We start from the raw sequence: 21,249 nt of genomic DNA on the forward strand, positions 1-21,249 counted from the left end.
AAAACCCTTGTTGGCAATCACAGAGGTCAGACGTTTCTTGTAGTTGGCCACCAGGTTTGCACACATCTCAGGAGGGATTTTGTCCCACTCATAAGTATTTGACCCCCTCTCAATCAGAAAGATTTCTGGCTCCCAGGTGTCTTTTATACAGGTAACGAGCTGACATTAGGAGCACACTCTTAAAGGGAGTGCTCCTAATCTCAGCTTGTTACCTGTATAAAAGACACCTGTCCACAGAAGCAATCAATCAATCAGATTCCAAACTCTCCACCATGGCCAACACCAAAGAGCTCTCCAAGGATGTCAGGGACAAGATTGTAGACCTACACAAGTCTGGAATGGGCTACAAGACCATTGCCAAGCAGCTTGGTGAGAAGGTGACAACAGTTGGTGTGATTATTCGCAAATGGAAGAAACACAAAAGAACTGTCAATCTCCCTTGGCCTGGGGCTCCATGCAAGATCTCACCTCGTGGAGTTGCAATGATCATAAGAACAGTGAGGAATCAGCCCAGAACTACACGGGAGGATCTTGTCAATGATCTCAAGGCAGCTGGGACCATAGTCACCAAGAAAACAATTGGTAACACACTACGCCGTGAAGGACTGAAATCCTGCAGCTCAAGGTCCCCCTGAGGTCCCCCTGCTCAAGAAAGCACATATATATGCCTGTCTGAAGTTTGCCAACGAACATCTGAATGATTCAGAGGACAACTGGGTGAAAGTGTTGTGGTCAGATGAGACCAAAATGGAGCTCTTTGGCATCAACTCAACTCGCCGTGTTTGGAGGAGGGTGAATGCTGCCTATGACCCCAAGAACACCATCCCCACTGTTAAACATGGAGGTGGAAACATTATGCTTTGGGGGTGTTTTTCTGCTAAGGAGACAGGACAACTTCACCGCATCAAAGGGACGATGGACGGGGCCATGTACCGTCAAATCTTGGGTGAGAACCTCCTTCCCTCAGCCAGGCCATTGAAAATGGGTTGTGGATGGGTATTCCAGCATGACAATGACCCAAAACACACGGCCAAGGCAACAAAGGAGTGGCTCAAGAAGAAGCACATTAAGGTCCTGGAGTGGCCTAGCCAGTCTCCAGACCTTAATCCCATAGAAAATCTGTGGAGGGAGCTGAAGGATCGAGTTGCCAAACTTCAGCCTCGAAACCTTAATGACTTGGAGAAGATCTGCAAAGAGGAGTGGGACAAAATCCCTCCTGAGATGTGTGCAAACCTGGTGGCCAACTACAAGAAACGTCTGACCTCTGTGATTGCCAACGAGGGTTTTGCCACCAAGTACTAAGTGATGTTTTGCAGAGGGGTCAAATACTTATTTCCCTCATTAAAATGCAAATCAATTTATAACATTTTTTACATGTGTTTTTCTGGATTTTCTTGTTGTTATTCCGTCTCTCACTGTTCAAATAAATCTACCATTAAAATTATAGAATGATCATTTCTTTATCAGTGGGCAAACGTACAAAATCAGCAGGGGATCAAATACTTTTTTTCCCTCACTGTACCTGGGGGCCGCTGGAGGTAGAGTATGGGTGAGGCAGGGCCGCATCAAGTATTCCACAAAAAAAGGATTTCAAGTATTCCAAAAACAGTACAACCGATCCAATCTTCTTAATCTTTAGTAATAACTATTCTCAACATGCAGAACATGAACGGTTCTTCAGAACATAGGTTTCTCTTACTTCCTCCTACTCCTTGCTGCCAGAGACTTGGCAGCGCTTCCTCTTACACAGCTGAGCCACATTTGGCTTGAGGGAGGAAGCAACTGAGACCCTCAGTATGGCTCGAAGATGCTCATCTGTAAGTCTGGACCTGAACTTTGATTTATTAAAGTTCATAGTGGAGAAGAGCTTTTCGCACAGATAGGTGTTCCCAAAAAGGCACATGATTCGCTTGAACATCTTGGAAAGCTCAAGGAACGTGGGGGGCAATTCTCTCATAAATTGTCCAAGCTTGTCTGTTTTTCCACTCACCTCCCTGAACTTGGCTTTGAGTTCAGAACTGCACTGCAGGTCAATTAGCTCCAATTGAACCACAGGGGGGGCATCTTCCACATCGAAGGAGAAGGGGTCAGCAAAAATTTGAAACGTGGCTCTGTGTGTCTTGAAGTCTGCAAACCTGTGATCAAATTCTTCCTGTAGCTTTAGAATGGTATCAGCATACTTCTCACCACTGAATGGTGTGCCTGAATCCATGAGCGCCTTGCATGCTGGGAAATGCAGAGGTTTGTCTGAGAAAGCTGGGCTTTCCATAACGCAAGTTTTGTTGCGAATGCTCTGACACTGTCATATGCAACACTGACAAGCTGGCCCTGGCCTTGTAACTTCTTGCTCAGTACAAAAAAATTTACCTAAATGTTTGACTTGCACTGTATATATTTATATTTACATATCTGCTGCAGGAAATTTTGGGTGACTTCAGCCTGCATTGGCCCTGCTAGCTCACAAAATTAAACTATGAAATTAATTAAGCAATCTGACTTGTATTTTTAGAGAAATAACATAGAAGATTAGAAGAAGCAGGTTTATTCGGCAGTCAGCAAGACAGCTAAATGAACCTGGCTGGGCCCAGGGTTACACGCTCCACTCAAAAAGCAGAACATGCAACAAAATACAATCATATACAATGTGTCCTATATACAATTAAAGCATCCATGTACCTTTAGGGAGTGCCCTTATCTTAGCTTGCACCTTTTCTCTTACGTCTTTTCTGACGGGCCCTTGAGTTTTTTCTAATGAAAACTTTTGCCTGCATCTGCTCTTCTCTTTCAAGCGGACATCATTAACAGCGTCATAGTAATAAAAAGCCAATATCTGTTTTCTTTATTATTTACTACACTTGGGAGGCCTCCTCTTATCTCCTACCAGCGTGAAGACCCCCCCTTTCCCCCGCATCTCTCTCCCTTTCCCTGAGCCATGGGTAAGTACAGCCTTTTCCTTATCTATCCTCCCTGTTGCGCTCTGTCCAGCCCTATGTATATTTTATATGCATTTACGTATTTTAATATCTCTTATTTCTAGATGCACGATCCAAACTCATCGACCCGGGTTCTTCTAAACAGAATCCTGGATCTTCCATCAAAAGGAAAACGCCGACAGTTCCCTCCCAGACCCACTTCACCGGGCCCCATCTCAAAAAGGCGCAAAGTGGATTCTGGCACTCAAACATGTTTAACCGTGCTGCCCCTCAGGAAAAAGAGAACGGAGGTATCCACACAGACACGCATTGCTGTTCCCCCCTCAAAGAGAAGAATTAACGCATCCACTCAAACATCTGTTTCTGTGCCATTCATGAAGAAAAGATATTCAGATGCGGCTGCCCAAACCTACCACAGAATGTCATATGGCATGCAAACTCCCCAGATCCCTACTGCTTCTAAGGCACCCAGGCTACCCAAATCCACTGGGCCATGAATAGAAAAACCATGCATCCCCCAAAATCTTAAGTAAAACCCATGATTGTTAAAAAGTAATTCTTTTATGTGTTTTTATTAAACTACATGAAGTTTTCCAAACCCTTTTCTGTGTGCGTGCGAGTGTGTGTGTCTATTTTACATATGCACGACTTTTCTTATCTACCCCTGCGAGTCCACCTTGCTCGGGCCCCTTCGACAATTAGTTTTTTCAGCTCTAGAAAAGGAGGGTTTTCTTTTTTAATTTCTCTATTTTCCATTTTCTTTAATCTGATATAATATCCGAACACTGCACCCTCATTAGAAATAAATATTATGTTTTTCATTATGCTTTAAGTCCTCTGAGAGGCGCTCTTTACACAACATCTACCCATGTTGCAGTTAAAGTGACTGAGAGATTAAAGGTTGTACAACACTGTTTAAAAACTAAAACATTCGTTTTATTTCTACATTTAATGTTGTGGAACATTTACAAGAAAAGTTATTTCCTGTTGAATTGAGAATTTAACAGCACTGTGTTTGTAAAACCTTTTATTTGTACTTCAGTCTGTAAATTGAATATTACCTTCATTCTAAAACCTTTAACAGCACAAATGTCTATAAAATGGTAAGAAACAATGTGGTTGGAATTCTTACGATTAGGAAAAAATGAAGTTGTGAGAAAAGTTCAAACTAGATGTGTGCATCAGGACAAGCATCAGCTATAATAAAGTCACAGGAGCGGGTGGTCAGATATGCAGCTTGTGGGACCCACAAAAGAATGAATGAATGAATGAATGCCTTTATTGTCACTATACATATGTACAATGAAATTAAGAGTCACTCCTTTTTTTTTTTCCCCCTGCCAACATGTACATAAAATAAATACTAAAGACCAGAAAAGGCCAGAAACATTAACATGGCCATGTATTGCTGCTTCATCCTTGTTAGTGTCACTGTGATTTAAAGGACTAATATAACGTTATATTGTGGGGAAAATAACCAACATAGTTTCTTAGAAAATATCAGTCAAGTACAAACAAAACAGGGGAGGAAATAAAGCGCACACACAGTACAAATACTAACTGCCCCTTAACCCTAATTCTATGATACCAATATCTTCAAGCACAGTTAATTATTACCATAAAATGTTTGTTGCAAGTTTTTCTATATGTATAATACCCTTTATTATTGATAATATAAATAACAGAAGTTGGTAAAGAGCGTTCTGGCATGGAAAAGATTTGTTACATTAAAAACCCACAGGTTCTTTATAAAATGAATCTCATCCCCATGTTTTAAATACATTTTAAATACTAACATGAACACTGAGACGATCTCTTACTGTCAAATTCCCACAGAGGACCAAAGTCTGTGCTTACTGAGTACATACACCAAGTGAAGTAACTGCAGGAGCAATATCTTTATTTACAACACAGCAGACAAACACAGGAAACACGGTCTAAACTGGACAAGGTTAACTGGGTTAAACATGGAACTTAAAGTATAGGCATGGAACGAGAACCCTCGAAATAAGACCACTAGCATGCTAAACAATTTGTGTATGCTTGAACATAGTAGCGAATAATACTGCGCGCTGTGCACAGCAACAGGCCGAGCACCACCCCCAGCGGGACTGGGACGCTGGATGACGCCCCCAGTGGGGCTGGAGCTCGGAGGGACGTCCTCAGCGGAGCTGGACAACGGGACAGCCCCCTCGGCAGGGCTGGATGACGGGACAGCTTCCTCGGCGTGCAGGAGCTCCACAGCTGAGACTTCCCTCTAGGCCTCAAGCTGGAGCTCTGAGGCCGCTAAATTGACCTCAGACGGGGGCCCAGAGGTCGCCAGGTTAACCTGGGATGGAGCGCCACAGCTGAGACCTCCCTGTAGGCCTCAAGCTGGAGCTCCGAGGGTGCGGTTACCCCCCCAAAAAAGTGTTCTAGGCCAGCCTTCGGTTCCGGATTGGGCAGCGTGACTGGGTTCTCAGCAGAGCCGGAAGGTGGAGCGCTGTTCGGCACTATGGGACAGGGGCGAAGCGCTTCCTCCACGTTGCGGAGTATCTGATTTAGTTCATCCTCCCACTACTTAAACTGCAACTCCTCCTGCCGCCTCCTTAGCACAGCTTGGTACTCCTCCTGCTGCTTTCTTATCGTTGCTCGGTACTCCTCCGGTCACGGGAAGACCCAGGAATACCAGTAATTCTCAACAAGGCGCTCTCCTACTACTTCCATGGTTTAAGGCACAGTATTCTGTAACGACACAGGGCTTGTAGACAGGAAGTAAGCACAGGAGCAGGGTCTTTATTTACAACACAGCAGACAAAACGCAGGAAACACGATCTAAACTGGAAACGGTTAACTGGGTTAAATATGGAATTTAAAGCTGCGGCGTTCAAGCATATACGAATAATGCTGCGCACCGTGTACAGCAACACGAGGGGTTTAAATAACCAACTTAATCACACTAAAATACAGACACCTTGAGTAAATTAAGACACACCCTCGAACTTCAACCCACGCTTAAACAGGGAAGGAATCACAGCAAACGAAAAGCGCGTGTCCATATATAAGAGTCTCGTGCACACGCTGCAACAGTCTTAGCGCTTTGACGCCGCAGCGCCATCTGCCGGCGGAAACGTAACACCAAGATTGAAAATGAAAATGAATCATTGCATGAAGCTTTAACTTTTACTTTTTCAGTATGGAAAAAATCAGGATGGTCTTTGCGGTTTCTCTGTAACAAGATGCATTTTTAAATAAACTTTATGGTTGTAACTGTAACTCTGCTTCATCCCACCACCATGTCATTGCTTATTTCCCTGTAACAGTACCCCTGCTGTGTTTTATTCCTTAATTAATGGGGTCATATTCTAGTGTGTTTGCTTATTCACCTGAAAACACCTCCATGAGTTGATCAAACAGGACTGATAAATATATTTAACACAAAATAGACACGGAACAAATTATTATATATTTAAAATCTCAGACTAGACATATTTGAGACATGGGGAGGTTTTCTCATATGGAAGAATCTTTCACATGTTCTCCAATATAAGGAGTGGCTCTGTGCAAATGTCCTTCACTGATATATATATTTAAGACAGAGAGATTTTACTTATTCTGCTTCAACACACACCATGATCTCTACATCCCTGCTTCTGCTTGCAGCCGTACACTGTAAGTGTTTTTACATTTGACATATAATACAGTTTTGGTTACTTACAGTGAGGGAAAGAAGTATTTGATCCCCTGCTGATTTTGTACGTTTGCCCACTGACAAAGAAATGATCATTCTATAATTTTAATGGTAGGTTTATTTGAACAGTGAGAGACAGAATAACAACAAAACATCCAGAAAAATGCATGTCAAAAATTTTATAAATTGATTCGCATTTTAATGAGGGAAATAAGTTTCTCAAACAGAAAGATTTCTGGCTCCCAGGTGTCTTTTATACAGGTGACGAGCTGAGATTAGGAGCACACTGTTAAAGGGAGTGCTCCTAATATCAGTTTGTTACCTGTATAAAAGACATCTGTCCACAGAAGCAGTCAATCAATCAGATTCCAAACTCTCCACCATGGCCAAGACCAAAGAGCTCTCCAAGGATGTCAGGGACAAGATTGTAGACCTACACGAGTCTGGAATGGGCTACAAGACCATTGCCAAGCAGCTTGGTGAGAAGGGGACAACAGTTGGTGCGATTATTCGCAAATGGAAGAAGCACAAAAGAACTGTCAATCTCCCTCGGCCAGGGGCTCCATGCAAGATCTCACCTCGTGGAGTTGCAGTGATCATGAGAACAGAGGAATCAGCCCAGAACTACACGGGAGGATCTTGTCAATGATCTCAAGGCAGCTGGGACCATAGTCACCAAGAAAACAATTGGTAACACACTACGCCGTGAAGGACTGAAATCCTGCAGCGCCCGCAAGGTCTGCTGCTCAAGAAAGCACATATACATGCCCGTCTGAAGTTTGCCAATGAACATCTGCATGGTTCAGAGGACAACTGGGTTTAAGTGTTGTGGTCAGATGAGACCAAAATGGAGCTCTTTGGCATCAACTCAACTCGCCGTGTTTGGAGGAGGAGGAATGCTGCCTATGACCCCAAGAACACCATCCCCACCGTCAAACATGGAGGTGGAAACATTATGCTTTGGGGGTGTTTTTCTGCTAAGGGGACAGGACAACTTCACCACATCAAAGGGGCGATGGACGGGGCCATGTACCGTCAAATCTTGGGTGAGAACCTCCTTCCCTCAGCCAGGGCATTGAAAATGGGTCGTGGATGGGTATTCCAGCATGACAATGACCCAAAACACACGGCCAAGGCAACAAAGGAGTGGCTCAAGAAGAAGCACATTAAGGTCCTGGAGTGGCCTAGCCAGTCTCCAGACCTTAATCCCATAGAAAATCTGTGGAGGGAGCTGAAGGTTCGAGTTGCCAAACGTCAGCCTCGAAACCTTAATGACTTGGAGAAGATCTGCAAAGAGGAGTGGGACAAAATCCCTCCTGAGATGTGTGCAAACCTGGTGGCCAACTACAAGAAACGTCTGACCTCTGTGATTGCCAACAAGGGTTTTTCCACCAAGTACTAAGTCATGTTTTGCAGAGGGGTCAAATACTTATTTCCCTCATTAAAATGCAAATCAATTTATAACATTTTTGACATGCGTTTTTCTGGATTTTCTTGTTGTTATTCTGTCTCTCACTGTTCAAATAAATCTACCATTAAAATTATAGACTGATCATTTCTTTGTCAGTGGGCAAACGTACAAAATCAGCAGGGGATCAAATACTTTTTTCCCTCACTGTATAGCTTTTGTTTTTGCGAAATAAATTTTCTTTAACAGGTGTTCACTGTGTTGAACTGATCCAGCCCGGATCCACAGCGTTAACCCCGGATCAGTCAATGTCTCTGACCTGCAAAGTGTCTGGATATTCATCAACTGATAGCAGCTACTGTACAGACTGGATACGACAACCTGCAGGAAAAGCTCTGGAGTGTATTGGATGGATATGTAGTAGCGGTAGCACATTATACAGTGAGAAACTGAAAAGGAGCTATCAGGTTTCCAGAGACACATTCAGCAGCACAGTATCATTAACAGGATAGAACATGCAGACTGAAAACACAGCTGTGTATTACTGCGCTCGTTATCCACAAAGGTAGACAGATCAACACCATCCCTATACAAAAACACCTCATACAAACGCCTACTAGAACTTCTGAATGAAAAAAAAAATGTGTACATTATAACAGAAAGACATACAAAGACAACAATTTTTCAATCCAAGTCTAAACAAAAAATAATCAAATAAATAAGTAAATCACTTAAATGACACCTAAAAGGTTAAATTCAGTTAATTTTATGAATAGTTTGTAGTATAGATTTAAGCAGTGGCCAACAAAACCATAATCTCCAACGTAGCTGCACGTTTTTACTTTTTTATCATCTGGATTTTATGTTTTATAGGGTGATGTTACCAACATAGAAGCTCATCCTTTGTTCCTCTTATACCACAGCAGTGTGCACACGATTGCAATGTTTTATTAATTAAAGAATGACACCATGCATTTTATTCAATTATAATGTTGGCACAAAAGGTAAGTTCATGTTATTAGCTACATCATAATAGCTATGCACAGCCATTCTCTGAATGCAAACTCCTCTGTCGTGAACACTTTCCAGTGGCAGAAAACATTTTGGATTTTTTTCCCTCTAAATGTTATAAAATGTAGACACTGGAGACTCCTTCCATAAATGTTAAATAAACATCGCCTTACATTTACTGCATCAACAATTACCCACATATTTAAAATCGGTAGCGAATTTAAACGGAGCACTGCCATACACGTTCCTGTATACAAGTCATTACAACAGAAACAATACTGTATTTCAATGAGCTAATTAATATAAACCTAAAATTAATCAACAAATCAAAATTGAAGATTCAGTGCAGTGGTATGAAGTCATTAAGTTGTAGTTCACCTGGTGATTTTTATACTGTGAAGAAAGAGCTACAATCATTTAAAAATATCCCAAGTAAGTACAAAAAAACAATTGTGTGTGTGTGTGTGTGTGTGTGTGTGTGTGTGTGCGTGCACGTGTGTGTGTGTTATATTATTGAAACTAGTAGCTGGTAAAGAAAACTTTTCTTTTATTAAAAAGCCACATATCACCCATAAGATGAATCTCATCCCCGTGATTTAAACATGTTTTAAATACATTCTCCTCCCATCATAACCACATATTCAAATACAAGTGTCAGGGCTGGATATCACTCTATTTATGAGATGTGGTGGAGATGTGTTAAACTTTGGAGAACAGAGAAGACCCCAGTACAAACAACACACACCATGTTCTCTACATCTCTACTGCTCCTGCTGGCAGCTGCTTCCTGTGAGTGCTTTATCAAATTCATTCATTTACTAAAATAACAATAAATGTGCAGCATATACTGTGTGAGAGATCACCATGTGTTTTCCTCCACAGATGTGCAGGGGGAAGAACTGACTCAGCCTGCTTCCATGACAGTCCAGCCAGGCCAGAGTCTCTCCATCAACTGCAAGGTTTCATATTCAGTTACCAGCTATGGTACAGCTTGGATCCGACAACCTCCAGGAAAAGCTCTGGAGTGGATTGGATACATGCATTACAGTGGTAGTGCATATTACAATGACAAAAATATAAGTTCGGCATCTCCATAGACACTGCTACTAACACAATAACAATTGGAGGACAGAATCTGCAAACTGAAGACACAGCTGTGTATTACTACGCAAGAGGCACAGTGATATAGAATAGTGGGTTCTCCTTACAAAAACTTTGAGACATGTTAGAGACATCCTCTCAATGTAACTAATAACCATCTCAGTCAAACTTTTACTTTCTTCCACTGGAATGAAGTAGTAATAGCTTGTGTCATTTTTAAACACACAGTAGTCATTTTTAAAATAAAATAAAATATACATTCTTTAAAGACTATTGATTTTTAACTATTATTAATTTCTACATTGTATGGAATATTTAATAAACAACTGGAATAAATTAATCAGTGAACCAGAATGTGAGGAATAATACAATTTATACAGGTACGATATTTCAAACAACTAAAGGAGGCAGTAGAGCTCAACAAATAAAGTGGTGGAAAAAAGCCCCTGGAGGTAGAAATTCAAACACACTAATAGGCATCCCAGTAGCAATACACACCTCTAGTGTCAACCAGATTTCTTGCAAAATTTATAAAACAACAAACCTCCTATTTGTTTTAGTATCTGTTCAGAACACATTATCAGTTCATTCCAAATAATATATTCATATCACTACATCCCTACTCCTCACACAAAATGTCACCATATCATCAATGCTACATGTTTTTGTTGTTACTATTGTTTTTTAATCCATTTATGGTGAGAGTCCATTATATACTGTACTTATAAAATAGTAAACCTGAGTCTTCAAGATCATGTAGAAGTTGATGATGCAAATTATTAAAATCCTCCACTCCTCCACTCATGTCTCTTATATTAGGAAGGTCTGTATGTGTGTGTGTGTGTGTGTGTGTGTGTGTGTGTGTGTGTGTGTGTGTGTGTGTGTGTGTGTGTGATGAGGAGAGCAGCTGAAGAGTTTAAATCACCAGTTTTATACCATATACAGTTAATCCATCAATAATAATATGTCAATCCATTGCAAAGCTTTTGAGCAAGTTGTTGAAGCTGAGTTGTGTACAGTGGATGTTGGTATCAGTGATAGAAGCTCCACACACTCAGCTCTGTACAAAACACACATCTGCAGGAAGAGAAACAAAGTGTAAATGTTGTTGCACTTATAGAGGGCAGTAGCTCACTTCTACTGAGGTAAAATGGTCAAATGCAGGAGGCATCATCTAATTAACAGCAGCAATAACACGCCCAACATATCAGTTCAGACAGCTTATGTAAATATAAAAGACAACATGTAAATGTTGAATGAAAAAGCATTCAGTTGCTTCTTGAAGTAAAACACACACGCACATACATACATACATACATTATATATATATATATATATATATATATATATATATATATATATATATATATATATATATATATATATATATATACATACAGTATTGTGCAAAAGTTTTAGGCACCCATATTTTAATACAAACTTTATCATACTATTGAGCGGCTAATCCTTCCACCACGATGGTTTCACTTTGAAAAGTGAGAAGTACAAACTTTGTTCAAGTTTTTTTTTTCAAATTATTTTATGACTTCTACATTATCGAATCACTACAAAAACTTTTTATATTTCCAAACATTAGTTTTCCAGCACAAAATTAAATGTTACAGAAAAATGTTTGTATGTCAGTAAAGAAAGAAGCATATTACATAAGAGACCACGTTTCAGACAAAAAAACCCAATGAAGGCTGCTGGGTTTTGCTCCAAAAATTAGAAGCAAGCGCGACAGGCAAAGTCTCTAGAACTGTGACTGGTTCTGCAAAATGCTCAATAAAACTTACCAGCTCATTTCCTTATAAAACTGCAGAAAGTGTACTTGAAACTACTGTTTTTAAAGCAAAGGGTCGTCAAACTAAATATTGACTTTGTTTCATTTATTACTGTTTATTATTGCACTTTATAGTATTTTTTAAATGTAGAAACATTTCATTTCTTACTGTACAACATTTCTTTTCATGTGAAAAAGTCTTTTGCACAGTTCTGTCAAATATGTTCATTAATAATTAACAACCATCTCTAAAGTGATGGAAATGAATAAATCAGAACTTTGAAGGTTACTTGCATGTACACCAATTATTAAAAACAACCACTAAGCTGAACTGGCAAACTGTAAAATGGGACATCGCTCTCATCCTTGAAACATGCAAAATCAGCCTGTGGAGGTTCATATTATAGACCTGACTCTATTGGTTAAAAGGAAGTCTATGCAAATACATCCTGTTATTATTTGCTCTACATAAAATCAGCTTGTTGCTCAGATAAAGCGCATATCATCAAACTGAATTACAGAACTTCCATCACAGAGTTTGATTATGGGGCTAAGCGTCATTCAGCAGTGCATTTTTATGCTCATGTTAACACGAGGTATCTGAGACTTCTTTATATGTTTACCAATAAGTGTATGATTTAATGTATTAATAATTATTTTTGATTGTTTTATATGGCAGGTTTTTCCAGTGCTGAGATCAGACTGGACCAGTCTCCTGCTGTAGTAAAGAGACCTGAATAATCTGTGAAGATCTCGTGTAAAATAAATGGTTTTGATATGACAAGCAGCTACATGCACTGGATCCGACAGAAACCAGGGAAAGCTCTGGAATGGGTTGGTAGGATGAATGCTGGTACTAATAATGCAGAATATGCAGAGACTTTGAAGAACCAGTTCACCTTGACAGAAGACGTCCCAGCAAGCACACAGTACTTAGAGGCCAAGAGTCTGAGGACAGAGGACACTGCGGTTTATTACTGCGCCCGAGAAGCCACAGTGACTGGAACTGAGGAAACAGCTGTGCAAAAACCACACTCATATTTTTCATACAGCATTTTACTGAACAAGTCATTACTCTTGTCGTTTATGTAAATTATTAAAATAATCCCCTCTTACTGTGTTTAATAAACTGCTCAATTACATATAGTTTTCAATTGTTTATATTACAAACCAGAAACAAATGAATATGTATTATACATTGTAATGTTTAGTTATTACGGAGTCTTACTGCAGTATTCAGATTCTGTAAAGGTCAGATGTTATGAACATAACAATAGTTTATCATTTCTGATCACACATTATGTCTGTATACTGTAAATTTGGCTTTAACAGCTTTAATCAGTTTATTTCCAGTTCTCTAAAGGTTTGTGTTCAGGAGCCCACAATAGAACAAATGTCTGTGCTCTCATTAACAGAGAACCAACTCTACTGGAGTGAGATGTGTAAGGATATATTTACTGTAACTAAAGATATAATCATTTAAATTTATGAGACATCTAATTATTCATTCAGTCATCTTAAGTAAACACTTTATCCTGGTCAGAGTGGTGGATCCAGAGTCGATCCAGGAGCACTGAGTGTACACCCTGGACGTAGAGAAGCCGAGTCACCTGCCTCACTCCTGACTTGATTTCTTAAGGCAGATTATTTTAGAATTTTGAGAAACAGAAGTAGGAGAAGAGAATAGTTTCAGTGTCGAGCTGCTTAAGGAAATTAGATTTTTGCCATCTGGTCACTAGATTTATAGTTATTTTTTTTTATAATTTAAAACACCTCTTTAGAATCTTAACAGTCTGCTACTTCACATAGTATTCAAAAGTATTGGATCGCTGCCAAGCTCCAAGAGTACTGTAAAGCTGCAAAAGCATTGGAACGCTGTCTAGCTCTAAAAGTATTGGAACACTATCTAGCTCAAAAAGTATTACAATGCTCCCCAGCTCCAAAAGTATCGGAACGCTGTCTGGTTCTAAAAGTATTGAAAGGCTCTCTAGCTCCAAAAGTATTGGGACACTGTATGGTTCTAAACGTACTGGAACACTATCTAGCACAATGCTAGATTAACTGCAAAAGTACTGGAACGTTCCCTAGCTCCAAAAGTATTGGAACACTGTCTAGTTCTAAAAGTATTTGAAAGCTACCTAGCTCCAAAAGGATTGGATCACTCCATAGCTCCAAAAGTATTGGATCACTGTCTAGCTCCAAAAATATTGGATCGCTGCCTAGCTCCAAAAGTATTAGAACACGTGTTGGCTCCAAAAGTATTGGAATGCTGTCTAGCTATAAATTATTGGAACACTGCCTAGCCCCAAAAGCATTGGAATGCTGCCTAGATCCAAAACAATTACAACACTCCCAAGCGCCAAAAGAATTAGAACACTGTCTGACTCCAAAAGTATTGGTATGCTGTCTAGGTCTAAAAGTATTGGACCGCTGTCTAGCTACAAAAGTATTGGAATGCTGCCTAGCTACAAAAGTATTGGAATGATGCCTAGATCCAAAACAAATAGAAAGCTCCATGGCTCTAAAAGTATTGGAACACTCCCCGGATCCAAAAGTATTGGAACGCTGACTGGCTCCAAAAGCATTGGAACGCTGACTGGCTCCAAAAGTAATGGAATGCTGGCTGGCTCCAAAAGCATTGGAATGCTGCCTGGCTCCAAAAGCATTGGAATGCTGTCTGGCTCCAAAAGCATTGGAACACTGTCCACATACAAAAGGGATGCTGCTACACCCAAGCTACACCCTAGAAACACCCTTGCAACCACTCATAACACCCTATCAGCTACCCAGATTACGCTAGCAACCACCCAGTACTCCCTAGCAACCACCCAGAACTCCCCAGTGAGACCCTAGCCCCCTACAACACCTTAGCAACAGCCTAGCAACAGCCTAGCAACCACCCAGAACACCGTTGCATCTGTCTAGCAACTCCTTAGCAGACTTGCTTTTTCATGCCAACATCGTAGTTTGTTGTGACAAACTTTACCTATTGAGTTAGTAATAATAGTAGATACTTCAATTACTTATCACAATAAAATGATGTTAAATAGAGCCAAAATGTGACTGTGATTAACAGCTGCAGTGCTGGACTCAACTCTGCTTCTCCTTAATATTTACGCAAATCTCCATTTCCTCTTGTGTTATTAGCACCGTGCGTGTCTAGAGAGGATGTGGTTCTCATTAGTCCTTCTTCAACACAAACATGTTTACTTCAGCTACACTGCTGCTGCTGGCTCTTGCTTGATTTTGATGGGGTATTTATTAGAACAATTCACTTAAATACAAGTTTGTCATCTCTCGAGACATGTCTAGTAACACCGTGATTTTATGGGGACAGAACATGCAGACTGAAGTCACAGCTGTGTATTACTGTATTACTGTATTACAAAAGAAGTCGCAGTGTCATCTTCATCCCAGCATTATAAACATTTCAGCCTAGACACTTAGATAATCATTTAACAAAAACTAATAGAAACCTATACTCAGTGCATAGTTGAGAATATATTATTTATCTTTTCAGCTGTTTTAAATGAAAAGCATCTGAATGTCCAGTTAACATTCCACTTACTTCACATGTTCGAAAGTAGTTTTTGATTTTCATATAATTGAATTTAAATGGTACTCACAATAACTGGCTTTTAAATTAAATGATAACTCTGATTTAAAAAAATGTTTCTTAATGACTAATTCCTGATGTTGATTTCAATGCACAACACATACGAGAGGTATTAGAGAAATTAAGCACATCTACACATGCTACTGTAGGAAAATAATTAACATTAAGATGGGAACAATGAGCTGCTTCAAGTGAGGATGCGTCACATCAACCTGCCCTTGATTATTTTCCTATAACAGCATGCCCCCAAATGTTTTATTTCTTACTGAATCGGTCACTGAGCTCTTCTGCTTCTTTTGTATTTTAGGTAAAGGTCTGTATAAACTAAACCACCTCTAACTGCTCATAAATACACATTCAGCTTCTCTCTCCTCACAGACTGCAATTTTCTCCCATCTCACTCAACCATCATCTCACTCACATTAAACAACTCTAAAACAATTGCTCTTTGTTGCTAATATTGTCATAGTATTATAATATATTTCATTACACTACCCTGCAAAGGAAATAATAAATAACTCTAAATGTTATACATTATATCATCATCATTCACAAAGCTTTAACAACAGTGATGATTTGTGACCTGCATTATTTCTGGAACTACATTCAGTTTTGTGTCGGATAACATGGATTAGACACACAGCTGAAAATGACAGTTTCTGAAAGGACTGGGCATGTTTGTGTTGTTCAGTGATCAGAAAACTTCATGTTCTTCTGGGTGTTACAGTGATACACAGTGATGTACTAAAAGGACATGATATCTAATAAAGTAGTAAAGAGCAGTTATGGACTTGACAGCATGAAACACAGCTGGAGTCTTACAGTAAGCTATTTCTCTTCATGGCTATTTCTCTGTGAATATTTTTATGTCTCTAATGGGCGTGCCATGCAAATGATATTCTGCATTTGATCCATTTATGCTCATATATGTTCCGCTCAACAACATACCAGCAGTTTGTGTTCATTTACAACAACAGTAATCAATTTAATTATTTGAGATGGGACTAGGCAGAGTTTTTAATTACTTTGCTCTAGCAATGTTCATTCAATGTTAGTATTATCATTTATTTTATATTTTAAACAAAACAATTTCTTTGTCTTTTTTTACTTTAACACCAATCTTTGTGTTTTCTTCTTTTTCAGATTCCTGCAGTCAGACACTAATCGAGTCTGATTCAGTGATCATCAAACCTGATCAGTGTCATAAACTGACCTGTACAGCCTCTGGACTTGACTTTGATAGCTACTGGATGGCTTGGATCAGACAGGCACCTGGAAAAGGGTTGGAATTTGTTGCAACCATCTCAGGGGGCAGTGGTAGCATATATTACTCCAGTGCAGTTAATGGCCGCTTCACCATCTCCAGAGACAACAGTAAGAAGCAGGTGTATCTGCAGATGAACAGTGTGAGGACAGAAGACACTGCAGTGTATTACTGTGCCTGACATACACAGTGATACTTCTCCTTAGACATCAGTACAAAAACACATGCTTGCTATAGTCACAAAATCACATTTTCATTAGCAGTGTATTCATGGAGGTCAAAGAACCTAAACTTTTTGATTGTCTACTGTATGACTCACATGTTTCCACTTCCTGACTTTTACTGCATGTGGCTTGTTGTGAATGTTTTCTGGACATTTATACTGCTGTAAGTTTACTTAAGTCAGTTCTTATATATAAAATACAACACACATTACTTTGAAAAAGCCTATTATTGAATTATTTGACTTTCCTCGGTGCTCCCCAGTGTCTGTGTAATGAGCTCCAGCCAGTATAAAAGTTCTCCCTACATGCTGTTTTAAACACAGCAATATTTCACTGTATGTCAGAGTGAGAACTATGCACACAGTTATTCACAGAGATAGGAAACAGAGCTCAGTCCCATAACAGACACACACTTCTGGGTTTATAAAATAAAATAAAAATACTCACAATACATTATGCTCAAATAAGCAAGTTTCTCTGGATTTTTATAAAATAATTTCCTATAAGACAAGTGTGTGTTTATTTAGGCATCTAGTTATTTGGGCACCTAGTCCATGTTGAATGAGGTTTAGATTCATTTACAGAACTAAATTTATCGTACATCTTTAATATACATCTTTAATATAAAAACCAGCCTTTTTTTACATCACCAAAGAACATTTCCATTGTGATTATAAAACCTGTAGAAAACAGAAACCAGCAGGCTTTTTTTGAATGGACCAGCATAAAAATAGGCAAATGCATATGCAAAACCTCCCCACTTCCAACTACATATACAGAAAAATCAGTCTCGGTCACTGTGGGCTCTGGAGAATTTAACACTGCTCTTAATTCAATGTTGTTCCTTCCATTTCTGCAGCGGGCAGCTTCAGCCTGTGAGTTTTACTTCAATAATGAACTCAGAGATGCTAGCAAATTATTACAGTTGTAACCTACTGTACATACATTTGTGACTGAAATCATGCCATCTCTGTTTTTTTCAGATGTGGGATGTGCAGTAGAACTCACTCAGGTCACTTCAGTGATGTTAAAGCCAGGAGATTCTTTAACCTTCAGCTGTAAAGTATCTGGCTACTCTGTTACTGATAACAGCTACACCACAGCTTGGATTCCACAACCTGCAGGAAAAACTCTGGAGTGGATAAACCACATTTGGAGTGGTGGAGCTAATTATCATAAAGATTCTCTAAAAAGCAAGTTCAGTATTTCGGCTCCAGCAGCACGGTGGCTCTGAGAGGACAGAATCTGCAGACAGAAGACACAGCTGTGTATCACTTCGCCCGCTACACACACTAATGCTTCTACTTAGGTATCAATACAAAAACACCTGCATGATCCTCACACACTGAGATAATATTTTCATCATCAGTGTATTAGATCTAAGGAACATTGAGACTAATACTGAACTCTATAACTGTCCTCTCTGCTTAGAAGAACATCTGGAATAAGCAACATTTCCTGAAATCTCACCTCTGTGAAATAAGGAGACTGATGGGTGTTTCTAAATTTTAGCAAGTTTCACCATATCAGAAATTAAACACATTTTTAAAAATCTGTTGTATGGTGGACATTTCTCATAAAGTCATGTATAAGTTGTTATTAACAGAATGATAAAGTATTACAATAAGCTAATTAATATAAACCTATGATTTGCCTTTCTATAATTGTCAGACCTGCTGTTATAGAAAAATAATCACCACCTTCTGACTAAGAGAATTCAACAGCACAGTGATATAATTGTATTTAATATCTTTAAATTATTTTTTTGGATGCTTATTTATTTTGGCTGTAAATAACATTAGAGAAGCACATTTCACAGAGAGTGAAGAACAAACTATATCATAAAGAAAGGGTTATAAATGACTTAATTTCCCTTGAAAACAGGACTTTTGTGCCTCTAGAGGGCAGTCTGTGCAAACTCAACCATCTCAGTCTGTTGCTATTTGCACATTTAGGCAATCTCTCTCTTCACATTATGCTATGACCGCATCCAGCATCATGACTGTCAGATTAAACACGTAGCATATTAGTGTTGTGTTGATCAGTAGATAAGGCTCTTTGTTATGGAGAACCTAATTTGGGGATTTAAAAGATTTAAACAAGCACGAGGATGGATTGTCTAATTTTATACAAATAAACCCCTGATTAAACTTTTAATTTGAAATCTGAATTTGTATGTTTACAAATTTATGTTTACAACAAAATTTATGTTGCAGACCCCCCAGCACGTCTCCTATGACATGTTTTTCCCATTACTTTAAATTGTTAACTTCACTAGATTTAATTTTAAGTCACTTTATTATAATTTAATTTGAAATTACTCATAATGCCACACTGAATAAAAATTTAAAGGCAGCCAGGAGTTGTTTTTTTTTTTTTTTTTTTTTTTTTTTTTGGGGGGGGGGGGGGGGGGGGTGGTGGTGGTTTTGCAGTTATTTGTTCATTAATTTATTTACAGTAACACACCCACCCACTATTTGTGATAACAAACAGTTTTGCCTACTCTTTACAGTAAAATGGGGGTTGGGGATACAAGACAAAATTACACTGACAAAAAATAATTACAGATGAACACTTCCTGGACACAACTTCAGTAAATGAACATCTGTGCCTTCATTGTTTTTTCCTAGCTGGGTATAGACAGGATTTACCCCTCTAATGAAGCAATATAGACTATAGATATAGCCATATTATATATTGCACTGCAATACCTTAAATATGCATTATATACACAAATCAACTGCTAGTGGAAGTGAAAAAGACAATTTGCTAAGCAGAAAACAAATTGTTAATTTCTTCATAAAAATGTATGCTTATTTTTCAATAAATATAACAAGAGCATATGATTTGAAACTAATATGAAGTATTATGTTAGAGCAGTAATGTAAACATCAGCGGAATTTAGAAGACAATTTGGGTACTTTTGTAATGCTCGTGCGTGTTTGCTCTTTCTCTTTAAATGCAAACTTTTTTACTTTTACTTTAGTAATTTGCTAGTCAGAGTCTAACAGTCTCGACGCAACTCAAAATAAACTGGTAGCATAAATGATCTTTCCCGAAATGACACGAATTATTTTTAGAATACATTACAATCACTCCAAAATAGATGATGACAACTCATTCTTTTTTCTGTGTCTGTTTAGGCTTTCGCTCAGCAACCCCTGAAGGATGTGTTCGTTTCGACGCAGTGGCAGAACTAAAGTTTTATACATGAGGTGGCCACTGCTACTTTCGGGGGTCCACACACAGACACACACACACACACAAACGCACACACACGCACGCACACACACACACACACACACACACTGCAATTAGATATAGCAGGCATCAAGCAGACAGCCCTCTTTGGACCTGATCTGCCTGTTCGTGCTTCTTTAAAAAGAACTGATATCTCTCCCTTTCTTTTCATGTTTAACTGATCCAGTGTAAAATATGACAGTCTATGCTACATCTAATCATCCAATTACCAACATTTTTATCTTAATTACAAATCCTCACTTTCATAACTGTACATTAAAATCACCTACCAGTCTAAGTTAGCAGTTTGATCATTGCTAGCCCTCCTCTGAACTGAAGTAACTGAGCTAGCTAATCCATTTCAAACTGCTAAATGTTAACTCTCTGAACACTGACAGCTGTAGCCTACTTCAACACATTAGCTCACCATCTGTATACTGTAACTTACACACTGCACAATATATTCATGTATTATTAGCATAGACATAAGCGTAAGGATCGTCATGCTAAATTGCAAACTGATCTCTCTAATCTGATTAACTGGAAGTGTAATGGTAGCACAGGGATATGTATGGTTATATTTGGTAATACAGAGAGTACCATGTATACTGTTAGTAAGATGCATATCTAACAGAGACAGTGTGGTGATGAACACAGACGTTGTTAAAGGCTGTTGGATGTTGTTTAATAAAAGGAAACTAAACGGAGCCATGCTTGTATTGCCTCATTTATATGTGCAATCCTAACATTACAGGCAACCGATTGGAGCCTTATTAACTCACACAGTGTCTCATAAAAGTTATTCAACAAACAAAACTGATGTTAAACCTTAAAAACTTACTTCAAATATGATGTTGTTTTCTTATTCTACGGTGTCCTGTAACCATATTCTCTCATCCTCGGCTCGTTTTTCATTAGAAAACTGCATGTGCTGCCGGCAAACATAAAAAACAACAACTGTTCTTTCGACAAGAGGTGAAATGATGTCACTCAGCATCA

At 39.0% G+C, this 21,249-nt stretch overlaps 1 gene segment (V, D, J or C); it reads left to right on the forward strand.

Annotated features, from left to right (window-relative positions):
• The first annotated feature begins 16,559 nt into the window (after positions 1-16,559).
• LOC108278003 (immunoglobulin heavy variable 3-23-like) lies at positions 16,560-20,210 on the forward strand. The segment is given in 3 exon segments: positions 16,560-16,572; positions 16,666-16,928; positions 20,154-20,210. Coding segments are annotated over 3 exon segments (333 nt in total).
• The last annotated feature ends 1,039 nt before the right edge of the window (positions 20,211-21,249 follow it).

This window comes from Ictalurus punctatus, chromosome 2, assembly GCF_001660625.3.
Source record: "Ictalurus punctatus breed USDA103 chromosome 2, Coco_2.0, whole genome shotgun sequence".
Classification (NCBI taxonomy): Eukaryota; Metazoa; Chordata; class Actinopteri; order Siluriformes; family Ictaluridae; genus Ictalurus; species Ictalurus punctatus.